This window comes from Artemia sp. Qi Xiang Cuo, chromosome 2, assembly GCF_049724085.1.
Source record: "Artemia sp. Qi Xiang Cuo chromosome 2, ASM4972408v1, whole genome shotgun sequence".
NCBI classification, from domain to species: Eukaryota; Metazoa; Arthropoda; class Branchiopoda; order Anostraca; family Artemiidae; genus Artemia; species Artemia sp. Qi Xiang Cuo.
The window spans coordinates 79,547,935-79,575,232 of NC_142795.1; the positions used below are offsets into that span (position 1 = coordinate 79,547,935).

At 34.3% G+C, this 27,298-nt stretch overlaps 1 protein-coding gene across 1 annotated transcript in view; it reads right to left on the bottom strand.

Annotated features, from left to right (window-relative positions):
• The window catches only part of LOC148955656 (uncharacterized), a 68,920-nt gene that overhangs the window by 38,133 nt on the left and 3,489 nt on the right, over nt 1-27,298 (bottom strand). The window contains exons 2-6 of the mRNA XM_089108295.1: nt 23,236-23,315; nt 18,031-18,080; nt 14,309-14,618; nt 6,587-6,684; nt 3,171-3,253 (exon numbers count right to left, since the gene is read on the bottom strand). Of these exons, the coding sequence (XP_088964421.1) occupies nt 3,171-3,253; nt 6,587-6,684; nt 14,309-14,618; nt 18,031-18,080; nt 23,236-23,263 (569 nt within the window). The 5' untranslated portion in view covers nt 23,264-23,315. The remainder of the gene's footprint in view (nt 1-3,170; nt 3,254-6,586; nt 6,685-14,308; nt 14,619-18,030; nt 18,081-23,235; nt 23,316-27,298) is intronic.

Here is a 27,298-nt window from a genome sequence, read left to right on the forward strand (position 1 = left end):
TCTTCACTTCATTCGAAAGTTACTTTAAACATTAATCTAACATTACTATTAAATTAATTTAACTTTTAACTAATATAAATAACTCTTAATTAATCTAATTAGTTACAATTAATTGAGAGACAGGTTCGGAGTTCAACCTAAAATAATTTCAAAAACTACATGTTTAACATACTTTTAAGCTCAAAATAGCAATGCTTACTTGAAGCATAAGCTAATTCAGAAGCCTTTCTACTGTTTGCACTGTCTGTCAAATCAGGCCGCAATTTTTAATTTTCATTAGAATAAACATTTCATTATTACAAGACCATTATCATGGCCCAACTAACAATTTTTAATTTTAATTAGAATAAACATTTCATTATTACATGACCATTATCATGGCCCAACTCTAAAAAAAAAAAAAAAAAAAAAAAAAAAAAAAAAAAAAAAAAAAAACATAGAAAAGAGTCAGACAGTTTTATTATACTCATTCTTTATTACGACAAAAAAAGCAAATATACTTTAAAAATTAGAACAGATTATACGCTTTACCAAACCCTTATGCAGACAGATATGATAATGTACAATACAAATATGTGCAGAAATGCAATACAGACAGAACTAGTACATATGACCGGCTAATATAATTTCAAAAACCAAGACAAAAAAGAAATCACATAACATTGTAATTCGTAGGTGACTTCTATCTTTCCCCTATTTTCCTCTCGACAAAATTTAAATGAATTAGAAACCATTCAGCACTATCCCAATTGGCTAAATCGTTTAATTATAAATTTTATTTAAATGTATTAAATCTATTTATTAATTCATTAAATTTATTTAGTGATTTTATTAATTTTTTTAGTAAACTAATTAAATTTATTTATTAAATTGTAAATTCTAATTTACCGAATTTATTAAATCTAAATCATTTAGTTCCATCCAACTAAGAAACAGTAGATACACTGGATAATTGTTAAGTCAATCTGGATGTTGTAAATTAAGAAAACCCATTTAAATAGATAATTTCGGAGACCACAGTGCCTTTCCATGACGATAAAATAAATGTTCAAAATAGGGATAAAATCCTTTTTAATAGACAGTGTATAATAAATTTCACAAAAAATACCAGATATTTCGGTCACATATACAGTGACCGTCATCAGTAGTAAAACTGATGACGGTCACTGTATATGTGACCGAAATATCTGGTATTTCTTGTGAAATTTATTATACACTGTCTATTAAAAAGGATTTTATCCCTATTTTGAACGTTTATTTTAAAACCATTTAAATTTTCCACAATTGCCAGTTACTAGAAATAATAACATTTTTTTTACAATCTAACGCATCGGCTAACCGTAGAGTACACGGCATGTGGACTTCTGCGTTTCAACAAGCCTGGTTAGGTTTGGTCAGTATAAGTGTTTCTAATATGCAAGATTTCCACCTAAATCCCGAAAATTTTAATTTTTTCCGAAAGAAAATTTATTTCTTAGATACCCTCAATCCTCCCGAAAACTATGGTGCATTCCAACGTCCTTATGAAATTAGATATCATCCTTGATCGAAACAATATATCTGGCAGTACCTGTGAAACTTTTCGCAAGTTTGTATTCTTGCATCAATAAATTTTTTTATACATCCTGATCTTACTTGCTAAAACAAGCAAAATAATGAATAAAAAAAACATCCTCGTACACTCTTAATAAACCAATCAGTTCTGTGTAACTTTGTATATATCACTACTGACAATATAACAATGAAACTATAGCAAAACTCTGGATGTTTTGGAATCAAAAGAAAAGGAAAAAAGACAAAAAATTCTGAATTACGCTGGTCTTAAAAATTCTATCATAAAAAAAGACATAAAATTTTACATAATAGTCAGAGTAATTAGGATACAGTCATCCAACAGAGACGGTACTTCACGTTCTATGTAGAATTTTTATTTAAAAGGGGTACAGCCAATTCCAGAGTTTTCCAGGTGGAGAAATATTGGTACCCCCTCCCCCCACACCCCATCATTTATATTTTGATGGAAGCGTTAGAACGTCCAGCGTTCGTTTCCCAAGGATCACATTTAAGCATCCGTTTCTAAAGATATTCCAAAAAGGCAGTTATCTGGGGCATTTTCTTTTGGGGTGGGGGATGGGTCATTTGTATGCAGGTATGTTCGATAGAACACCAAGACGTTTGTGTCTCACTACAAGTCCGTGTTTACATTTATGTAAATGGTTTTTAATGTTTATTAAATTGATACTAGTAAGTTATATAGAGAATAAGGGAAAAAATATATTGAGTTTTTGGGGTATTGACCACAAGATGTCCTTGTCAGTCTAGGAACATTATTCTTGGGTGTTTCTCTTATATATACATTTTTTCTGACTATGTTGATACAGGTTTTTTCCCATTTTGTAAATTCCTACTATGCTGACAACAATCAAGACAAGGTTCAAGCTTCGAGGAAGTTAATCAAGGTCTAAATTTATAGTAAAAGCTTACTAAATTAATAAACAGATTTGGCTCTAAGAAATTTTTAATCTGGCTCTGTGATAAATGGCTGATTTTTTTATTTGGCTTTGTCATTTTTCGTATTTGACTCTTTAGCAATTAGGTTTGTTGATAATTAGTGTAATGCAACATACCCAGCCACGAAGAGGGTTTTTTTACGGAAGGACATCCGTTAAACGGGAAATGAGCCTTTTTTGTTGTGTTTTATCAATAATTTATGGCATTTTATTTCTTTTTTCCAAGTAATCCAAAATTAGTTAAAATAGCCCTTTATCGTGCTCAGTATTTCACACTGGCAACTGTGCGCACAATATACATTAGCAATATGCACTTTCTTTTCTTTTTCTTTGTCCCACCCAACACGACCCTTTATTTCTTTCTAAACTGTGCTTTCTTTTCACAATTATTTCTTTCTTCTAAGGTCTTTACATATCGATATTTATATTGTTTTTTTTAGCTTTTTTTGCAACATGTATTTTTTGTTGCTTTAATGAAGAAGTCGAAGTGGAAAAACCGACTTTTTATTAATTTTCGCAGCCTTTGAAGTACTTCCCTTTAACTTGATATTGGTTGAAAGGAGGGAAATAATTCCGAAGTAAAACTAACACACTAACAATACTAGGGTGTATTTAAAAGCTAAGTGTAAACTCGATCACATTAACTAAACAATTTCTTACTTTGCTCCTCCTCTGGTGTTCAAGGGTGTGCAGTATTGTTTAAGCAGCTCTGAATACCGTTTCTTTTCTTCTGGTCGAAATGCCTGCAAAAGAACTTACTGTAACGAACGAAAGTAAATAAAAGAGAAAAGAGATTTTATTTTCTTTACAACTTAGAGGAGGCTCTGGAGACCCCTTATACGAGCACCTCCAAAATTTCAAGCGGCAAGCCCTAGCAAGTCTAATATCAAGGCCGTACCCAGAGGGGGAGGGGGTTCAACCCCCCCCCCCCCGAAATGTTTGTCTGACTCGTAAAAACCTAACAAAAATGGATACAAACAAATTTTGCATGGGTTTTTTAACCCCCCCCCCCAATTTTTTTTTTTAGTAAAACCCCTCCTACACGAAACGTAAAGCATTTTTGTCTATGCATAACCTACTATAAAAATGCTCCTGTTATTAATTAAAAGCATTTGAAAATAAACCTAGTTTATATCGTTTAACTTTAAATTCCTTAAATACTTTGGTACCCCACATTATCAGAAACATAGTTGTAAACTATGCCAATAGCTTCCCCCTTCCTTGCTATTTGCCCTTCCCCCTTCCTATACCATTCCCTTTTTTTACCCCCTCCTCGTTTTCTATTAACCGGTTTAGTTCGTTGTAAATCCTGCTAGTTTTAATATTTCTTAAACTTTTTGACACATCGACCCATCATTTTTTTTTCTTTTTACCAATCCTATCCCATTTGTTTATAGCTGTGATTGTTTATAAGTTCGACTTTAAAATGCGAATTCGACTCGGCTGGGTTTGTGATAGTCATTTTTGAAAATAAAGTTTATCTTTCATGGAGCAATATAGACTAATTTAACGAAAATGAGTGGCGCACACTTCCATTTTTACCATTCATATATCTCATTTATTTCTGGGTAGCAAGAAGAAATCATTTTTATTTTTTTAATACATTAGCAGATGAAAGCGGTTTTATGAAAAGTAAGAGAAAAAATATTTTACAGTTTTAAGTCAGTCCCCAGCAGTGTCCCTTCATTCATGCTTTATTAACAGGCTTTAACTTTTTTTTCCTAGAATATGTCTGCCCACTAGCAGCGTTGACCTTCGCTTGTTTAATTTATTTAAGTTGGCATATTAATTTCAATCATTATTGAAGGGTCAAATAAGGTAACACTGAACTCTTAGGTGGAACTTGTCACAGAAGTTTTTGACTTATGTTTTAAAACTGTTAATAAAGCACAAATAGCGAAAATGTTAACATTTCTTGAAGTGTTTTTCAAATGGTACAGTTTTACAATTTGATAGCATTTAAAATTTATTGAAAACAAGCCTAGTTTTAATGGAGCAATAGAAGCTAATCCAATATCTACCTTTCAAATGTTTGCAATTTTGACTAGAATATGTCTGAACATTTCATAAGTCAACATTTGAATTTTGGAAAACACATAAAAAATAAGATAAAAATGATTCAATCAAAATATGATAGCTTTCAAATGTTTAGAAAACAAGCCTACTTATGGACCAATATAAGTTAATCCAATATCCACCTTTGAAATGTTTGCGATTTCTGACTAGAACATGTCTGAACATTTCATAGGAGTCACCATTTGAATTTTGGAAAACACATAAAAAATAAAATAAATACACTCCAGTCAAAATATGATAGCTTTTAAATATATAGAAAACAAGCCTACTTATGGAGCAATATAAGCTAATCCAATACCCACCTTTCAAACGATTGTAATTTTTGACTAAGGCATGTTTGATACACAATTTAAGACAAAAATAATATATCATAATAAAATTTACAAATCATAACATAATAAAATCATAATACCACAATATAATAAAATTTCATAATATAATAAATATACATAATAAAACATAATTCTCACAATATAATCCAAATATTCAACATTTCATAGGGTCACCATTTTAAATTTTGGAATATACTATGAAAAAAATGTTCGAGTAAAAAATTGCAAGAATTACAAAGGTATTAAAAACAAGCCTAGTTTATGCAGAACCTAGTAAGCCTAGTTGTAGGCTAATCCAATATCTACCTTTAAAATGCTTGCAATTTTCTACTAAAGCATGCTTGATACACATTTTAAGACAAAATACTTCTTTCCAAAATTGAATCTTCTACAGGGGGTCAATCTTCTACAGGGGGTCACCATTTGAGATTTCGGAATATACAATGAAAATAGACACTCGTTTCAAAAATTCAACGCATCTTAAAGGTATAAAACAAGCCTAGTTTTTGGAGCCATATAAGCTAAATCCAAATTTACCTTCCAAATGTTTGTAAATTTTGACTAGAGCACGTCTGGCACACATTTTAACACAAAACATACTTTACTTTTCATTTAGAATCCAAATGCTAAACATTTTATAGGGGTTGCCATTTGAAATTGCGAAAGCACTCTTATTCTACCAAGAGAACTCCTTGGACACCACTTCATGGTAACAACTCCAAAACTGCAAATGGCAGCTCCAGTACGCGCACGCAAGAAGCCACTAGAATTGTATTTAGATAATTTTCGACATAACACCTTTAAATTAGGTGTTGATTTCATAGACCACACTGCCATTCTAAGACGAACAAATAAACTTTCAAATAGGGATAAATCCATTTATTTAGACAGTGAAAAAATAGGTACAAAAGTCCAGATATTTCGGTCATATTTATAGCGACCTACTCTTTCTACTGAAGACGGTCGCTGTATATGTGACCGAAATATCTGGACTTTTGTACCTGTTTTTGCACTGTCTAAATAAAGGGATTTATCCCCATTTGAAAGTTTATTTGTTCGTTTTTAGATAATATTTGAGCTGTCCCTAAAGCCCCTTGAACACTAGGTTAAGTTTCCTATTTAACCAGGAATAAAGTTGCAAAACAAAAACAACATTTGGAGCAAGTTGCAAAAAGATACATGGCATTGTCAAAATACAACTAATCTTGCAACGTCAAAATAGAGACCATGTGTCTTCATACATCCAAAGATCTCTATTTATATTATTTGGCTTGAGATTCAATTTATTCATCTTTGTAAATAAAAAGATTTCGGAACTCAATTAAAATATTATCTGAAGAAATAGATTAATCTTTTGTTGTCAGAAAAGACGAGATACAGTCAAATGAATTCAGACCCAGTTGGTTCTATATAGACTACATGCTTACTATTTCTGCGTTAGCTCAATTCCATCAGTTCCATTATTAATTCTTTGAAAGTGATAACTAAAAGAGAAAAAAAGAAAGGAAGAAAAGAAAAAAGAAAAAAAGGAGAACAGGGATTGTGAATCATCAGGAATAAAATTATATAACAACATCCCAATAATGAGGCTCTTATTGTCCAAATATTCCAGGTTAATTCCTTACCAAGAAAATAAGCAAGGGCATAATAATAAATGGTTGGACTTACATTTAGAGTAAAAGCAGAACGCAGTTTGGCAGGATATTTGCGAATCATACTAGCAAAATATTTCTGATGCAAACTTTGATCCTTGAAAAACTTTTTCTCTGCAAGGAATTATAAATAATATAATATAAACGATTATGTAAGTAATAAAAATACATTATAAAAAATTTCACATAAATAATAAAAAATGGTATAAATAAGTAATGTGAACAGAATGATACAAAATATGATAATATAAAAATAATGTATTATAAACAAATAATAAAGAAACTAAAAATAAACAATAGTAAAAACAAAGAGCCAAAATCATGGCTCATTGCATAGAATCAGCAGCTTAAAGTATTGACAAATACAGTTTAAAATTTTCAGACAAAAAAGGAACAATAACGATAAAAAAAAAAAGAAATTAGAGACAGGCATATGTAAAAAAATCTTAGGAGAGGGGATAAAAGTGAGAATTCCTTGGGGGAAGGCAAATCAGCAAAAAAAAGGAGAGACAGGATATATCATATATTGGAAAACAAAAACTAATGTTAGCGTAATATGGGAGGGGGAGTGGGCAGTTCGCCTACCTAGGTACGTGCCTATTTGGATATAATATCCTGTAATTTGTTCAACAAATGTTTATTCGATTTAACCTTGGTTTTAAACTATTATCTATCTGATGAGCTCGATACCTACGATAGCAACGATACCTACGATAGTCAGTTCTAGAATCAGTACAGCATGTCCGGGCATTCATCTTATACATAAGTTACGTGGAACTCTCTTTAGATCTGAAAGTGGTTATTCCCCATATCTATCTTACGACTTATTTTCTTCACCTTGATCGAATCATTTACGTCTTAATGTCCAACCAAATGGATCTTTCTTTGCAGTCAAATTTATGGAGCATAGCATGTCTTCATTAGGAAGCCAAAATAGTTGTGAAGCTTGCAAGTAGCCACTCTGAAATCCAAGATCAGTTTACGCCTTTATATGTGCTTCTTTTATTTTTGGCTTGGCTGCATGGCAAACTTCAAATTGTCTTCTATTTTTGCATCTGACCACTCATCGTCTTATCAACGATATACTGAAAGCAAAAGGATCCCTGCCAGCCTTGCGTTCATTCTGATTCTTGAACCCCACCCCCCGAAATGTTTTTCCAACTCGTAAAAACATAACAAAAACGGATATAAACAAAATTTTTCATGCGTTTTTGAAGTTTGTCGTAAACAGGCCCCCCCCCCCTCAAAAAAAAATCCTGGATATGGTCCTGGCCACACACCTTTTTATTTTTTCTTGAATATTTCAAATTAGGATCGACTTCGAATCTCGAGCTGAAGCACAATAAGGTATTCACAGTTTAACAACAGTGCCAAAGCGGAAATAAAATACTCCTGTCTCAAATTAGTTCAGCTTATATAAAACAGAATTTCTTACAGATGCATTTAAACATATTTTCACAAAAACAATGAACAGACAATTCTATTTTTGTAGGCTACGATGAATCGACGTTTCACCGACTTTTTTTTTACAGATATTTTCACAAAACCTATTTTTGCAGTACTACATTTCTGTCAGTGTTGTCACGTTGAACCGAGGAAATAAACAAGTGAAACTAATTAGTTAAAGTTCACACTATTTTTTGCCTGTAAAAACATAAACATTAAAAAGATAGAGATCCTCCAGAGCCACTGATGGCGCATAGGGCGTCAAATCGCCGTTTCATTTTCCGAGTCTTGTCTTACAGGGACAGGTACTAAGTCTGTCACCCAATCTTGCGGCAGCAGTAGTCGACGCCAAATTAAAAAACAAAGAAAACATGGGTGACAACCAGACTTCCTGATAATACTTCCATCGTCAGTGCAGAACTGTTGGCCATAAAAGAGGCTTTGAAAGTCGTCAATATTAATCCACCGGCTTCCAAAAGAGTAGTATTGCTCTCAGACTTCAAAGGCACCCTTCAGCTCCTGTATTCAATCATGTCAGCTCATCAAGTTCCAGCATATCCCCAGCCACCAAGGCATCAAATGTAATGAGGTAGCAGACCAGCTAGCTAGTAACTCCTTGTATAATCCAATCAACCCCAATTTGAAGGCCCAGACCTTCAGAGACTTACTCAGAAGAAGAGTTCCTTCAAAAACGAAAATGCCCATTCCATCCTTATTTCCATCAAGGGCAGAAAATATTCTTTATTATAGAATCAAAAGGAACTCTTTGATCCTGCGAAAAGAGGACTTTACTTGATAGTCAGTGATCCAGGGACCGTTATCTTTCAAGGGGTGGCTTACATTCGCTGCAGTTGGTTTGAGGGTTGATTCTAGGGTGATCGGGGGCGCTGATAACGAATATCGGGGTGCACAAGTTTGCACGCGTGTAGAACATGGTAATTTTAGCCTATAAAGTCAAATTTGGCCTATAACGACGTCATACCGCTCTTGATTTTATTTAGACGGTAAAATAAACTGAAAACTTTGTAAACTTGACATATTCTGAATCCTAAGAACGAGTATTTCCACCTGGTATTTTTAGTTTTTCCCCACAACCTTTATTTTTTTTGTTAACCCTTATTTAATTTTGAAAACAAAGTTTTTAAATATACCTTTTCTTAGTTTTTTCGATTTTTCTGAAGTTTTCGCTTACATAAGTATATTTCTTATGATTTTTTTGAATTGTGATTGTTATTACGAGTCAAACCATGTATCTCTTTTTAAAAAAATATGAAAGCTTGAGCAACTATTTATTTTTTCTAAATAACGTCATAGCTTTCAGAAATTAGCTCACAATGACCAAGTTTGTTTCAATTTTTTTGTTTTTTTTAGCTGTTAAAAAAACGAAAACTAATCAAACTGCGCATCATTCGAACCGTCAGAATGTTCTTCATACGTTGTTAATAAAAACAAAGTCGAGAGTTGAATCTGCAAGAAGATACAAGCGTTTGAACAAGAGAATCCCCCCCCCAAAAAAAGAAAATTTTCTGAATAGTGGCGTTTTACTCGAAATATGTTCAAGACAACCTATCCCACCAAACGATAGATCGCTCCTTTTTGAATCAAATCATGTATTTACATTGTATAGAACTAATATTTTTAACCAGAAAAAAAAAAAAAAAAAAAAAAAAAAAAAAAAAAAAAAAAAAAAAAAAAAAAAACAGATGCCTCATTCTGCGATGGCTTGCGCGAATTTGGTATATTTTTTATGCTTTATTTGAATTCTGCTCGTCATTACGGGTCAAATCATGTGCCTCTTTTCCAAAAAATCTTAATTCTTGAGCAACTAGTTATTTTTTCTGTAGCATTGAATACAATCTGGCTTACGTAGGCTCACATACGAGCCTCATGGTGGCGAAGCCGTGTGAACGTGTGGTGCAGAGGTGACTAAGGCTGATTTAAGATTCTATTTTCTTTAAATACCAGCATAGCAGGGGCCAATAATCTAATTAATTAGATCTGGTGAGTGGTCACTGACGTAATAGACAATAACTGATACTGTCAACTGAAAGTAATGTTTAGACGACTGCATTAGCAATTTAATATCAAAACAAATAAAAAATAAAATATCTAAAACTGAACATGAAATGGTGGCTCAAATTTATTTTTCTTCTTCATTTTCGTCTTGGGACTCGTTATTATTCAAATTGGAAAGTAGGCATTTTTTGGGATCAGCTTCAAACTTGCATGCACTGTCACAGAAGCCCATTTTGGAGCATTCGCATTGCGAGCCGCACCTTGTCCTGTCACAGTTGTAAAAAGAAAGCAATGCTAGCCCATGCGGCATCACAGAAACTAGGTCTAGCTTTAGTTCATGATCTTCAGTTCTCCAGCCCATATGGATAGCCTGAGGTAGATCGATACAGGGCTTGTGGCTTTGGATCCAAATCATGACTTGACAATACACCTTTTCAAATGAAGCAGAAACGAGATATCAATTGGTGGTAAACGCCACAAATCCTTCAATCTTGAGTACAAAAGTGCTCGAATACAAAAGTTAGTCACACTTCTGCCATACACTGTATCCACAAGCTGCTTACAGACTTTGACTAAACCATAACTTTACGGAGATGATGTCTTCTCTGCAAGGGCTCGAACTTTATCACCTCAAGACCTCAATAAAGTTCTAAAGACTTCGCAGCTCAAAAAAAGCGGATCTTTCCAATTCCATACAGAAAGCTTGTGGTGTCACATCAACTCAAGCTGTGGACAAGCGGCAAGGTGTTGCAAAATGTTACTCCTAGTTTTTGTGCTGCCGTATGAATAGGTATGCAGCAGGACGGAAACTTAACCCGGAGCTGCTTGAGGCCGAGACTACCAAGATACTGGAAGTAATATGCAGCTAGTAAGACGATATCAGTATCGTTGGCTTGTATTATCACAAGTATGCGCTTTCGTCTTGTGGCAACTGCTGTGTGGTATAATACCCGAGTGTCTGCCTCCTCATGGCAAGACGAGATATAGTCACCAACAGAGCTTCCATGAGGCGTGACGGTAACAGTTCTATGTCTACTCTCGAAACCTCCAGCGAGATGAACCATCAGGCGGGTCGAAAAATTGTACTCCTAGACCTCGAAAAGAACTTTCAAAAGTCGACCTTTGGCTGAGCAACTACTGAGAATCCCGTCCCAGAGTGTTGCAACTTTGCTGGAGGAAGTGAACGGGCTGGAAATATTTCCTTTAGGATCTCCTCTTCTTTCTCGAAAGCCAGATGCTTCTTTGAGGTTGAACGAGTAGTCATCACGGGTTCTATCGTCACTAAGACCGTCATACCTGTCACCAACCAAATGGATAGACTGACAAGCTTCGGGTATGTTTCTAAGAATCCCTTCGTAAACTCTTATTTCAAAATATGCTAGCGTCTCATTTTGTTCTGGTCTATAACACCTTATGATACTCATGACATCAACTATATACCGTAGTCAGATCGAGGAGAGTCTTCAAAAAGTGTATGTGGAATCATTTTGGCCATGACTGCAAGCCAGACTGTTGCAGAATGTAGCTCAAGGCTGTTGACTTTGTACCAGTACGTAGCTGAGGCTCCTTACAACTTGATGATAATACTGCAAAAGAAGCCGGATATGGCTGTAGCTCGTACTTCAGTAGCTCACAGAGAGACGAAGTTTGTGTTGAATTTGCAAGACGCAGAGCTGGTTTAAGCAGCTCAGTTTTCTCAAAATATTTTTCGTGGCTCTTTCTTTTTCCTTTTTTGGCAACAGAGGCGAAAGTTTGTACTATGCCAATTTTTACTTTTGTGGATGTCCCCTCGAGATATGAGCTCAAGGCTTCGAAGCCAATGTTTCGGAAGTTCAGCAGACTATTTGCTACGGCTTTTGGAGTTCTATCCCCTGTCATAAAGTTGTACACCTCTGTTCTCGTCGCCTTGAATGGGTTTCCGAGCAACTCTTCAGGCAGGCGTAGCATTTCTTCTAGGTAGTTAAGCGCAACTGCGGCGTATTTATAGTTTCCGGGAGCGAAGAAAATCGAAATCTTCTCTTTTGTGGCGTTTAAGTGTGAACCCTAGTCCGCAGTTCTTTCAGCATAAAGATGGTCGTTTCCGGTACGGATAAGATCTAGGTAGTTGATCCAGAGACTGTGATTCCTTATGGTAGATCTGGACTCGTTGTACTTCGAAAAAAGCGGAGCAATGCTGTCCAACGCATCTCATATCTGTTTACATGCTTCAGAACTAGTTGTATCAACATGGCGTGCCTCACGCAAGACAACTGACACCCCATAAAATCGTTGCTGCCGGAATCCTTACCTTTAGTTAGATCAGATAAATATGCTAAATCCTTTCCTTTTATGTCGTAGTTTTCAGTACATTATGCAATAGTCAGTGATCCAAGGCTCGCTATCGTTCAAAAAAAAGAGAATGGGTGGCTCACATCAGCCGCAGTTGGTTTGAGTACGGATGCCGGGGTAATCTAAGGTGCTTAAAACAAATATCGGGGTGCAGATGCTCGCACTAATGTAGAACTTGACGATTTTAGCCTATAAAGGAGAAATTAGCCTTTTATAGCTAAGTACTTTATGCAACTAAAACCCGATATGTAAGATGCCCGGCTTTTTTTTTTATTGCTGTGGAAACCAAATTCGCGCATACGATCGGAGAACGAGGCATCTCTTGTTGTTTTTTTCCTGGTTAAAAATATTAGTTGTATAGAATGTAAATAAATTATTTGACTCAAAAAAGAGTGATCTGTCGTTTGGTGAAATAAAAACTATAGGCTGTGTTGAAAATATTTAGAGTAAAACGCCACTATTCAGAAAATTTTCGTTTTTTTGTGGGGGGGGGGGGGATTTTCTTGTTCAAACGCTAATATATTCTTGCAGATTCAAGTCTCGACTTTGTTTTTATTAACAACATGTAAAGGACATTCGGATGGTTCGAATGATGTGCAGTTTGATTCGTTTTCATTTTCTTTTTAACAGCTAAAAAAATAAAAATAAAAGTTGGTCATTGTAGGATAATTTCTGAAAGATATGACGCTATTTAGAAAAAATAAATATTTTCTCAAAAAATAATATTTTTTGGAAAAAAGGCATAAAGTTTGACTCGTAATGACGAGCAGAATTCAAATAAAGCATAAAAAAATATACTTATGTAAGCAAAAATGTCGGAAAAACCGAAAAAACTAAGAAAAAGTATATTAAAAAACCCTTGTTATAAAAATTAAATAGGGGTTAACTAAAGTAATAAAAATTGTGGGGAAAAACTAAAAATTCCAGGTTAAAGTACTTTTTCTTAGGATTCAGAATATGTCAAGTTTATAAAGTTTTCCATGTTCTACACACGTTATAAATAGACCATGTTCTACACACGTGCGAACTTGTGCACCCCAATATTCGTTGTAAGCGCACCCGATTACCCTCGAATCCACCCTCAAACCAATTGCAGCTGATGTGAGCCACCCCTTCCCTTTTTTTGAACGATACCGAGCCTTGGATCACTGACTATGGCATAAACAAGCCGATACATATTGCAGACTTTGCAACTCTATTCCAGAATCCTTGAACCACCTGATTTTTCAATGTTAATGCATCCAGCATGAAGTAATCGACATTAGTAGAATCTTCAGCGAGGCAAACCTCCAGCCTGACACCAACGTGTCACTTCTTCCAAGCCTACCAGCTAACAATGAAAGACATCTATACAAAATTATTTTCGATTCCTAAGACATAATAATATCTGCGGGTAGATCACACAAATCGTAGCAAGACTTATTCCTGACCCATCATCACCTGCAGATTGAAAATGGTCGTTAAGCCAAAAGGAGACCAAAGTAGACTTAAGAAGGCTTGGCATTCAAAGAAGAAGAACCAGCAAAAACAAGTTAAAACACCTGACTCTAAACAACATAAGAAGGTTCAGCTTTCCTTAGGAAGTTGCAGTTGTAGCTTAGAATCAACATCTTGTTGGTGTTTGAAATTGTACAGATAAAAAAGGTAAACTAAACAGTTTTGCTCATTTAATTTCATGGTTCAGCGTGGCAACACTGCCAAAAACGCGGCATTATCCTACAGATTTTGAGACAACTAATCACTGTTTGAAATCACTGTTTTCAGGCATGATTTGATTTAAATATCAAAAACCGTAAATTAATTAGTGTACGACGTGGCAACAATGCGGCATTACCCAAAAAACTTTTGAGACAACTTAAAGATAAATTTTAGGAAATGTCACGAAAAATGTTTTCAGGTATGGATACACCTAAAGATGCCTTAGTAATTTAGGATATAAAAGGCTTACTTTTTTGGGGTATTGGCTCAGTATTGGCGGCAGTAGATGTTCTAAGAGATGGTCTTTGGAGCCCGGGGCAGCTCAAATCATTGAAACTGGAATCTCTATCCCCACCATAGAACCAACGGGGACTGATGGAATCATTTGGCTTACGACTGTTATTAGTTGGAGTGAAATCTAGACTCCTTTTAATTGTCAATCTTTGATCGTCGTTGCTACTTTTCTCTGAAGCTGCAGAACTAGGAAGTTTTTTTCTCAAGGTTACTGTAGAAGGTCCCGTATATGTAGAAGGCAATTCTTGCAATACAATTATGTCATCCTGCAAATAGAGGGGTGAATTAGAATAAAGAATCTAATAAGATAATTACAAATAATATGGATTGCTATGTACATTTTAGGAGAAGTAATGCCAAATTTCCTATCCCACAACTTATGAAGACATACCTCTAGTATATTCCTAACCACTCAGGGTAACCATCGTGCAGGTGAAATAAATTTCAAATATTGACAAGCCTGGTGAAAAACCCAGCTCCTTAAGTGACATCTCTTGATTGTCAGACGCCCATGTAACAAACAGCTAACCGGTTTAATCCCAATTTACCACCGAATTTCACGCCAAAATTTACCATAGAATCATCGTAGGCTAAATTGACCCCAAACTACAAGCTGTTGCTTACCAAATCCCCAATGCAACTGACCTCATCCGTTACAAATTATTGTGCTTCCACTTTCCCAGAATTTTCAGGGATTTTCCAGCATTGCCATGTTAGAAAATTTGCTTTTCGAGATGTCTCCTAAAATTGACACTAACACAAATGACGATTTGGATTTGGCTTTAACATTCGTGTATTTACGAACGTTATTTTGAGGAGATTTTAGAGAGACCTATTTCCATTTGGGGAGACATCCAAGAACTTAGGGACAGAGAAATTCACCCAGAGCAGGCCCACACAACATTAGGCGAGTAGTACTCATAGAATGAAATTTATTTTAAAGAAAAACATAAAAACTAAGACTCTTCCATCAAACAGTTCGAGGTAACGAACTGTAAGTAAGGAGCGACCCGGCTCAATGGTAACCGAAACTCTAGAAAACGGTATTTTGATACAAATAGATACATCAAAAGAATTCGATTTTAATAATGATCTCAAATATACAAATTTAATCAAGTTTAATCCTACCTCTTAAAAGTCAGGAATCTAAGAAGATTTGGCTGATTTTCGAGAAAAGGAGGAAAGACACCCTAAATACTATAAAACCTTAGTGAAAATCAAACTATCATATTCAGCGTATCAGAGAACCCTATTGTAGAGGTTTCAAGCTTCCATCTACAAAAATGTGTAATTTTGCATTTTTTGCCAGAAGAAAGATCACGGGTGCGTGTTTATTTGTTTGTTTGTTTTTTTTTGTTTTTTTTTCCCCAGGGGTGATTGTATCGAACCAGTTGTCCTAGAATATCGTGGGAGGGCTCATTGGAATGGAAATTAAAAGTTCTAGTGCCCTTTTTAAGTGACCAAAAAAAATGGAGGGCCACTAGGCCCCCTCCCACGCTCATTTTTTTCCCAAAGTCACCTGATCAAAATTTTGAGATAGCCATTTTGTTCAACATGTTCGAAAATATAATAAGTATGTCTTTTAGGATGACTTAATCCCCCAAAGTTCCCGGGGGGAGGGCTGAAAGTTATGAACTTTACCCAATGTTAACATGTCGTATTGGTTATTTGAAAGTATATAGACCTTTTCAGGGGGGATTTTTCCTGGTAGTGGGGGGTGGGGGTGAGTCGGGGATTATATGGGAGGATCTTTCCATGAAGGAAGTTTTCCTGGGGGAAGGGACATTGCTATGAAGGGGGCACGGGATTTCCCAGCATTATTTAAAAAAAGATCAGAAATTTGATATAAAAAACATGTATTTCAACTGCAATAGCAGCAACATCGAAACTTTAAACGAACAGAAAATATTACATACATGATTGGGTTCACCCCGTAGTCAATACCTCGCTCTTTAAGCCAAAGATTTTTTAGTACTTTCATAAGAGCTATTTGTTCTAATTAACGGCCTTTGTGATTAAGTGGTCATTTTTAAAGAATTGGAACAAAATTCGAACTTTCGCTTGAAGAGTAAGGTATTAACTAGGGCGCGAACCCCTTAGTATACATATTAAAAATATATGAATATAGAATTTCGATACGTAAGTTAATTCGTAAGTTACGTATATTTATTACTAATAAAAACGTTCGTAAATAAAATTAAACAACTTTCGAGAAAGCCATTTAACTAAATAAAAGTAAATTAATATGAAAATTGTGTTTTACTTATTCATGTACGGTGAGCCAAGATCAAAACCTGCATTTATTCAAAAACGTTCAAAAATTAAATTAAAAAAAACAAGTTTTTTAAACTGAAAGTACGGAGCGACATAACTTAAAACGAACAGAAATTATTCCGTATATGAAAGGGACTGTCCCCTCCTCAACGCCTCGCTCTTTACGCTAAAGTTTGACTCTTTCTCACAACTTTATTTTTTAAAACAATAAAAACTGTAGCGTAAAGAGCGAGGCGTTGAGGAGGGGACAGCCCCATTCGTATTCAGAATAATTTTTGTTCGTTTTAAGTCTTAATGTCGCTCCTTACTTTCAGTTTAAAAAACTTGTTATTTTTAATTTAATATAAAGATAAATCGACGTATAGCCTAATCTAATTAATAGAGAGCCTCAATTCCAGTATTTAAAAAAATCTTTTTCTATATTCCATACCCATTATCAGCCACATTTCAACCTGGAAAGGCTTTTGCAAAAAGTGATAATAAAAAAAGATTGTTCTTTTTAGCTTTATAATTTTGTAAAGATATAATTCTTTTACCTCAAAAATCCATTTTACCTCAAAAATTCTTTTACCATGGCTCCATATTTTGTGAATGAGATGGAAGATACGCATACTATTTAGCAGGAAATAATTCAGCACCTTGCATGAACTTGTTCTGATCATTCAGCCAAAAACCCGACTGGGTTATTCCTGAAGACTTTAATTTTCAAAATAAAACAGTTCATTTTGAAATCCTTTCGGGTTCATTTTTTTTATGTTCCTTTCATGTTTATTTTGTGCATATACTTATTAGCAAAGAGCTACACGGGATGGTGTTTGCAAGTGCAATCAACAATATTTGTAAGATAATGACACTGGGATAAAACAAGCACCCACTATTTCTCCAATCTTTTTTTCTTACAGCCCATAAGCGCTTTTTCTGGGGACCTGTCCGTTGTAATATCTTTAATTGAGCAGAATTGTTTTGGATAGTATATTGGTGGAATAACGCACATAAATTCATATCTTCGCAAGTTTTTTGTAATTGAAATAGGCAAGAACCATATTTGATCTATGGAATGTGGCATCTACTCATGGGTAGATATCCGTACACCAAACGTACTTATAATTGAAACTATAAAACATATATAAAAATAAATATTTTTATACTAATCTATATTACTAAGAATTAATTAATAAAATAACTATCAATTCAATCCCTTGATTGAATTAGTTAATTAAATTAACTAACTAATATATCTTTTTAAAATAATAGATTAATTTCTTTGAAAGGTTTTTCTTCTTTAAAAGGTGCTAGGGACTATATGCAAATCATGGGCTGTAGTATCTACTCATGGGTAGATAGCCATACACTAAAGACACTTTAAACTTAAGCAGCATAAATATCTAAAAATAAACTACTTACGCTTTCTTCAGTTTCTTTTTTATAGCTTGCCAGAAATTCAATTGAAGGGACTGCAAAGACAAAAAATAACAGAACTATAAAACAATTTAGCAAATCTAGCTAAAAGAAAACCAAAAAATTCACTGTGGATAGACAGGAGCAGAAAGCAAGTTCTACGAATTTAAACTCTCAAAAAGATCCATACTTTTATGACTTTCCTGTATTTTATCTATAGTTTTCCTATTTTTGTTTTTTTCGCAAAATTTTCCACTCCTCTTCTCAAAATTCAAGGATATCTTTCAATAAATTCCTTTATGTATTCAAAGGTCTAACCATATATTCCCAATAATAAAGGGGGTTTGCCTCCATGTTCAGACGGTTTAAATACCAGAAGAGAGGTTCCTTGAAGAATCTGTGATGTGATTCTGACAGAGATGGCATTTTATTTCACAATACTTTGTCAAAATGGTGGCTTCCAAGTAGCCAATGCTTTGGCTTCACTATTTTAGAACTATATGCAGCACTTTCCATCATAAGGACCTATACTTGACATCAAGGATGCCAAAGAATGAATGTGTAGGCGGAGGAGTCAAAATTTATTTTCCCAAATCTAGAGAAGGGGCATTTTTTCAATGAAATACCAAAAAAGTTACTTTTCAATGAAAATACTACAGACAGGTATTTTTCAAAAAACTCAGGGTCCCCCTCCAGCTGAAACCCCACCCTGGCATTGGTGATTGAAATCAGTGATTTCTTTAAAGTTGTAAGGATAAATATAAACATACTTTTCCGAAATTTATTGAAATATACTGACTCAAAAGAGCAAATTCAACGAAACATTTGTTTCAAACTTAAACTTTTTCGCATGTTGACCAATGGTCTGCGTTGCGCAGGTGTTGATTTTCTGGATCATTGCCTTCAGCCGGTAGTGCAACGCATGGTTGGGGGCAAATCATCCGACGCTTCTTGTGTTTTCCCCCCGAATTTCTCTAGGTACCTCTACGGGGTTGAGTCTGGCTGAGCTTACAGAGTAACACCACTGACCGCAGTTCCAAACCCAATAATTAGCAACACCAGAACTCGAGCCCCTGTTCTCGAGATTTCAAGTCCAGTGCGCTAACCACTCGGCTAGGAAGGCTCAAAAGAAAAGTTCCCTTTCAAAGAAATATTTCTTTCAAAAAGGAGTAGAAAAAGATTTATATCACAAACAATCCACAAATATTTGGAGTCGTTAACATTGTGTTGTGATGTTGTAATATCAGGTTTTCTTCTTCTCTTATAAGAGTTTGATACATTACTGTAGCAAATAGCATTTGCAGATTAGTATACTAGTTGTAACCACATAATTTCAGAAAGATTTTACTAAATGGAATATTCTCAGATATGAAGGTGTTGAATTGATTCAACAATTGCTCAAAATCTACTCTTTTCAAGAACAACATGGCCTGCTCTCAGGCACTCTTTGGACCTTTATTTCCTGTAAATAATTAAGGGTGCGCTTCTTATTTCAGTGGCGACTCTGAGAGAAATACTGTCTGTCCTGAGTTATGCTATGGAATACCTTAAGATAACCGCGGAACAGGAGAAACGCCTTACCGCCTTCGAGAATAACTGTCTTCGCCTTAATCCTTAGAATCAGTTGAAGAGACCGTGTCAGCAATGACGAGATCCGTACCCGCACAGGCCATCCAGATATTGCAACCGTGGTACGACAACGTAGATGGCGATACCTTGGACATATCACCCACATGCCAGATCACAAGATTCCAAAAATTTTCCTCCACTGGCAACCGGAAGGCACCCGTCGCCGAGGAAGACCAAAGAACACGCTCCGTAGGACATCTGAACGTGACAGAAGAGCCCTCCAGACGAGTCTCATCCCACAATGGGAAGACAAATACGCAGCGGCTCACATGAAAGAAGATTGGAGGCTACTCACCGACACCCTGTGTGCCTCTGCAGGCACTGGAGGAAATAAGGTCTAAGGGTCTTATTTCAGTATATTTGTTGTGATGTCAATAAAGGAAGCAGGCCTTTCATTTATTTTTATCTAGTAGAAAATATTGGCTTTCCTTTTCATAGGGATACTATTTTTATTTTCCAAAACATAGACATATACTTTGTCTTTTTTTTTATTTTGGAACACGAGTACTTTCTAGCAAGAAATTTTCCAATTTCCTAATAAATATTACATACACAGATTCACAAAGCTCATAGCCTTCATCGCTGTTATTCTAAATAGCAACAAACTCCCTGGTAAATACAGGCTTTGAATTAGACATAACGTCAATGGATCTTGATTGAACTATTTCAATTAATGATGTATATAACACTGTTTGACTTCTCATTTTTATTTTTACTTCTTTACAACTCAATATTTTTCTTTATTTTAAATTAGAATTACACACCAAATCCATGGATCTCAATCCAGCTATTTCAACTAATGGTGTCCAAGATATTGATGAACATCTTATAATATTGGCACTTGTTTAAAATAGGCCTACAATATTTTCCCCCAGTTCAAATTAGAATTAGACACAACATACAAGGATCTCAGTCAAACTTGCTTCCCCCCCTCCTCCATATTTTTGCTATTGTTCCTAAATTAAAAAATATCTCTTTTCTGGTATTTTCATGGGAATTCCCTTTTTGGCATTTCCATTCAAAAAAAACCATCAAAATTGCACCATCACCCAGGAGTCCCTCGATTAATTGACACCAAGGGTATGAATTTAAGCTTCTTGTGTTTTCTTTTTGTCTAATATCCCTGGGCACAACATAGGTATATAATAAATAACAGAACTGTAATTCCTAGTATTAAACATCTGGCTTTCTATTTATAACTAAAATAAGATGAAACTACTAAATCATACAAAACTTTCAATTAAGACAGTCAGGGCTGGATCGAATAGGTGTGAGGCCTGATTGGAATTTTTTTGCGGGGCCCTCTCCATGTATTAAATTTTAAGCAAAATTTAAATTTAGTATATATATATATATATATATATATATATATATATATATATATATATATATATATATATATATATATATATATTGATTATACAGCTACCCGACTGACTTTTATATATTGATTCACATTATCACTTGTCTTCTATCCGAGCCTGTTGCCCCAGTAAAGCAGCATGTTACTTTAAATCATCCCCCACTTCTCGCATTTTCATGTAACCTTTAGCATAGTTGTTTGTGTATCGCAATATTTCTTCCAACAGATCTACTGGATTATGAGAGATTACATAATTTAAAGGATGTGCAAGGTATCCTTTAACAGCTTTATCAGGGTCTAAAAAGTACATTTGGCCAAATGAATGTGGTTCAAAATCCCCGTCAGGGGTCTGTGACGGATGTGCTGCTATATTGACTTTTTGATAAATTTGACCAGCTACTTTGAAGCTGAAAACATTACGACTATTGAGGGTTCGATCATCGCTCATCGATGTCATGTTTCTGCTACCCCTACAATTCTTTGTTCTTCACTTTCATTTTTGAAACATTCTGATTCCAGCTGTTGCTTGCAACTCTCTCTGCCACTTATCATCTAACTGCATATTTCTTTGTGCTTTGGATTCGTTCTGATCCTCATTGTAACATGTCTTATAACCGCATATTTTTTTTGTCCTTAAATTTCGTTTTCAGTCATTTTAGTTCTCGCTGTCACTTATTTTTTAACCTCTTCAATTTCGTTTTTGACTCGTTGTAATTGTTGTTTTCGCAAGTATTCTAACTACATATTTCTTTGCTCTTTATTTTCGTTTATCATTACTTCAGACATTTTTTCAATAACCTTTATCTTAGCTGCTTGGATTGGTCTTGTCACTTTTGGTGGTCTAGTTTGTTCATTTTGAGATTACATTAGTTATTTTTTGTCCACTAGATATTATGAAGCTGCCGAAAATGCCTTTTAAAATATACATCAACAATTATGAATACATGAATTAACATGTTTCTAATCTTTTGTTCTATAAATTCTTCTAAAATTGACTGAAAATCCAATGTCCTAGAGTCTTCACTTTCAATCGATATAATTGCTGAATTAGCCCGGAAAATAATCTCTGTCCTAAAGCAACGCTTCCTGGAATTGTCAAGAATAGGCTATTTCACCATGTCAAAAAAAAAACGTTCATCATTCACAGAAAAAAAAAAAATAAAGCTAGCAGTTAAAACATGCTAAAAAGCAACATAAAAAGATAAAAAGCACAAAAAACCATTTAGCATAATAAACATATCATGTCAAAAAAATACAACAAAAACATGTTCAGTAAAAACAAAATAAAAACTAGCAAACACTATATGAGTTCAGATTGTTTTCTTTTATTTTTGTATTGATCTACTAGGGTATATGTAAAAAAAAACTTAAGAAAAGACTACCATACTACACAGGGGCGGATCCAGGATTTTTTTTTAGGGGAGAGGGTGCAAAATAGGTAGATCCGATAAACTTGCGTTAGGAGTAAGTTTAATTAACGCAAACTTGCGTTAATTAGGTAAATTACGCTACTTTAGACGAGGTTAGGGGGGCCCTCCCCCTGGATCCGCCACTGATACTACATTTCATAAGATTCTTATATTATCAATAACTTAATTTATCAGATGTGAATTTCTCCTCTTTTTCTTTTCTACTTCTTTTGCATTTTGTCATCAATTTATGTTTTTTCTCATTATGCATTAGCTGCTTAATATACATATTTTCCGCTGTTCATAAAGGCTCCTGAATTTGAAGCCAAAGTATTCACACTTAGTTAGTATTTTTATATATTTTTTTAAAATTAATTTTTGTATAGTTAAAAGATCTACTGTCAAATATTTTTTCATTTCATTTTAGTTAGTCACAAAATCTATGTGGACAAATCAAGGGTTTGGTTACAACTTGGTTAATTTAAGCAAAAAAAAAAAAAAAAAAAAAAAAAAAAAAAAAAAAAAAAAAAAAAAAAAACTGGGAGTGGGAGGCATTGAGTTATGGAAAATTAGGAGGCTTCATAAATCCCTTGGATTTCAAGGTTTTGGTTTGGTGAGATTTTTCTTTCAGTTAATCTTTATAATTATAATCTTCATAGGTCATTTTTCTAAGTAGAATTTTTATTCAAAAAATTTCAGAAACACAATCTTGTTAGATCATTAATCCCCCATTCATAAAATATATCTAATATAAATAAGAGGTGTAACAGTTTTAGGAGAGGAACTTAACACAATACAAAACTTACAAACCTCTTTTGTGACCAAATATGCCATCCATTGTTGACGTTTCCACTTGGACTTCAATAAGTATCTTGTACTATTCCAGATGCCTAGAAGAAAGAAACATATGATTTTTACATTGAACATCCCAGCACTGTTCTCAATAATAGATATTCCCATATCTCTGCTAAATAAAACATATTTAGAACCTTTTCCACTATACAAAAAATGAAAGGTCTTCCCTAGTTCTACTACAGCTAGGCTAATTCAAAGTCCCAGAATATCATCACCATATAAGGAGAATTTTCGGCAACAAGGCTTCTCTTAGCAATGAAAAAGTGTCAGTCAAGAAAAACCCATGGAAAACCAAGCTCGCTTATAGGACATGCTAGTGAAATCATACTAGCTAGTCACAAATAACAAGAGAAAAGACAAGTTATTTAAAAACTGACCATAGTTCCATTTTTATACCCAATTTTATATGTAAACCAGTATTATTAATTGGTCTTAGTCATTATCTTCAAAAATGCTGTTTATTTCTTGAAGACATTGGTAATAATAAGACAAAAACAAGTCAATACTGGAAATTGATTGTATTTATGAGCATTATAATTTGGATTTAGTACTAAAAACCACTAGCAAGAACCACTTTTCACTAGCATTTTGAATTTACTGTCAAAGTCTAGCCAATTCCTTTTTTTGTAAATAAAGGTCTGACAGCTTTTTGCAAGTCACAAATAATAGAAAATAAAGAATGTGATTTATAATGATATATATAACCTTTGATTCCCTATTCAACTCTTTTTCTGAATATAATAATCACTGCCATTACATCCCTGACTCCTACATGCTAATGGGGCCAGACATAGCTCTAGGGTATACTCTAGGCCATAATTCACTAAGAAAAAATTATGACACCAGTGATGACTATGTTTGGAGTGAGCACTGGACTGAGAATCCAGTGTCAAATTTTTTCCCCTACCTAATTTGGTCATGTAAATAACCTTGACTTTCTCTTCAGTAAAGCTATCTTGCACAGCAAAGATTAGATAAACAAAAACAAAGGACCATACAATTCAATGCTCTTTCCAAATACCATAATGTATAACCATTTGATCACTGCCAATTGAATTGCCTCCCACTCTTCTATAGGGGCTGATTATACTCCTAGGCTATGTACAAAAACTTAATAATTATATTGGTGATTTTCTTTCAAATTGGCTTTATTTAGTATTACAAAGAAACTATTGATGAAAAATCAAAACACAAAAATAATAGCAAACCTACAAAGTTAGGGACTACCTATGTCATAACTACCTGGAAGGTAGGTACCCTTACTCAGGGGCAGGTCTAGTGCAAAATCTAGGGGGAGGCCCAATGTGACAAGGGTGCCAATGAGTAAAATCTGAGAGGGGGGCAATTAGGCAAAGATGCCAATAATTGACCAAATTGACAAATTTATTCTAAAAAAAGAGTAAAAATAAATAAAAAACACAATAAGAGGGTGCCCAAAAAAATCTTGGGGGATCTGCCCCCCACTGGCCCCTTGGATCCACCAGTGCCCTAACTAAATTTGAGCTTTAAATTAAGAACAACCTGTAATAGTGAATTCTAGATGAAAGAGTATTGTTTATCTTAGAAAATAGTTGAGTTAGGCAAATAAAACTTTCAGGAATAAAATCAGGGCCTCAATGATTCCCCAGAAATATTTAATTTGAAATATCAACTTCAAACCATTTCCCCTCCAAAGGGCACTAACCTTTGACAATCTTTGTGTTTGTAAGTCAAAGCTTGAGAAATAAGTCTAATATTCAAATGAGACACAAGAAAAGTGTTTTGAGCCTCTTATCTATGCTTAATCCTGACTTATAAAGTGTGGAAGATTTGTAAATCTATCTCTAAAATCAGGAAAAAGGGCAAATTTTGATTTTTTTTTTCATTAATTAGCTAGGCAAAAGGTGAATACACCATTTGATCCATCTTTTTGTACTATTTCTAAGCATACTTATTACTTCCTTAGCAAATTCAATTTAAAGCCCTGAAGAGACCCATACAGCAACACCTTGTTTCTTATTATTTGCCAGTAGCAAATAGTTACAAAAGATTCTGAAGACTATTTTGAAATAGGGAGCCAATGTATTCCCTCTGGAACCCCCCCCCCCCCCAGATACCCCCTGGATAATTCCAGATGTTCATTAGAAGGGAAACTGAAATTTATTTATTGCTGTTAAAGTGTATGTACAATAGTTGTAAATTTGTTGGTAGCTTCCTACTTTTTCAATTTTCTGCTTGAGAATTCAAACACGGGATTGTAACTAAAATTTTGGACAAGCTTTGATTATTTAGTTGAGACTTTTGATGTACAGTAGTTTTGTGGAATAAGTTCTTAATAATAATTTTACTAAAGAAATTTGGGTGGACAGAGATGGGTATTATAATTCATGTGGATGGAAGTTCTGCATGACTTGGTCTTCTATGTGGCTGAAGCCATCAAAACCTCCACAATAGTATTCTCTGATTAAATACATTTGTTTAAACAAGTTAAAATATGTTGTATTGGACCAGATAAAAACTACAATATAAACTTTGTGTAAACAATCTTTCTGGCAGTGCTTGTTACCACCCATCCCCCAAGAATTTCCTGGCAAAGCCCATGAAGCCCTGCCTCACCTTTCCAACTCTATACTGGTAGAAACAGGAATGCAATATTTATACAAATCCAGTAATTATACCTTTGGGGATGTCACCCCCCCCCACAGCTCTTTGGGCAAAGGCTATAAGTTAGGCAACTTGTTCATTGTTTATATATAATATGTGTTATTGAGAAAGGTATGCATGTTTGACCTTTACTTTCCAGAAAGACAAAGGGCATTCAGATGAGCCTTTATACCCTCTCTAAGACAATACCTTGGAATACACTTTTCACAATGCAATACTACTACATTGCTGAGAAATTTAAATGCTGTGTTCATATCCATTAAACAATGCTGAAACTTACCAACCATAACAATAGAATGCAAAAACTCCCTAAATTTGTCGATTGGATTTGGCTTTAACATTCGTGTATTTACAAATGTTATTTTGAGGAGATTTTAGAGAGACCTATTTCCATTTGGGGAGACATCCAAGAACTTAGGGACAGAGAAAGCACCCAGAGCAGGCCCACACAACATTAGGCGAGTAGTACTCATAGAATGAAATTTATTTTAAAGAAAAACATAAAAACTAAGACTCTTCCATATAAAGATAAATCAACGTATAGCCTAATCTAATTAATAGAGAGCCTCAATTCCAGTATTTAAAAAAATCTTTTTCTATATTCCATACCCATTATCAGCCACATTTCAACCTGGAAAGGCTTTTGCAAAAAGTGATAATAAAAAAAGATTGTTCTTTTTAGCTTTATAATTTTGTAAAGATATAATTCTTTTACCTCAAAAATCCATTTTACCTCAAAAATTCTTTTACCATGGCTCCATATTTTGTGAATGAGATGGAAGATACGCATACTATTTAGCAGGAAATAATTCAGCACCTTGCATGAACTTGTTCTGATCATTCAGCCAAAAACCCGACTGGGTTATTCCTGAAGACTTTAATTTTCAAAATAAAACAGTTCATTTTGAAATTCTTTCAGGTTCATTTTTTTTTATGTTCCTTTCATGTTTATTTTGTGCATATACTTATTAGCAAAGAGCTACACGGGATGGTGTTTGCATGTGCAATCAACAATATTTGTAAGATAATGACACTGGGATAAAACAAGCACCCACTATTTCTCCAATCTTTTTTTCTTACAGCCCATAAGCACTTTTTCTGGGGACCTGGCTGTTGTAATATCTTTAATTGAGCAGAATTGTTTTGGATAGTATATTGGTGGAATAACGCACATAAATTCATATCTTTGCAAGTTTTTTGTAATTGAAATAGGCAAGAACCATATTTGATCTATGGAATGTGGCATATACTCATGGGTAGATATCCGTACACCAAACATACTTATAATTGAAACTATAAAACATATATAAAAATAAATATTTTTTCACTTTTCACAATGCAATACTACTACATTGCTGAGAAATTTAAATGCTGT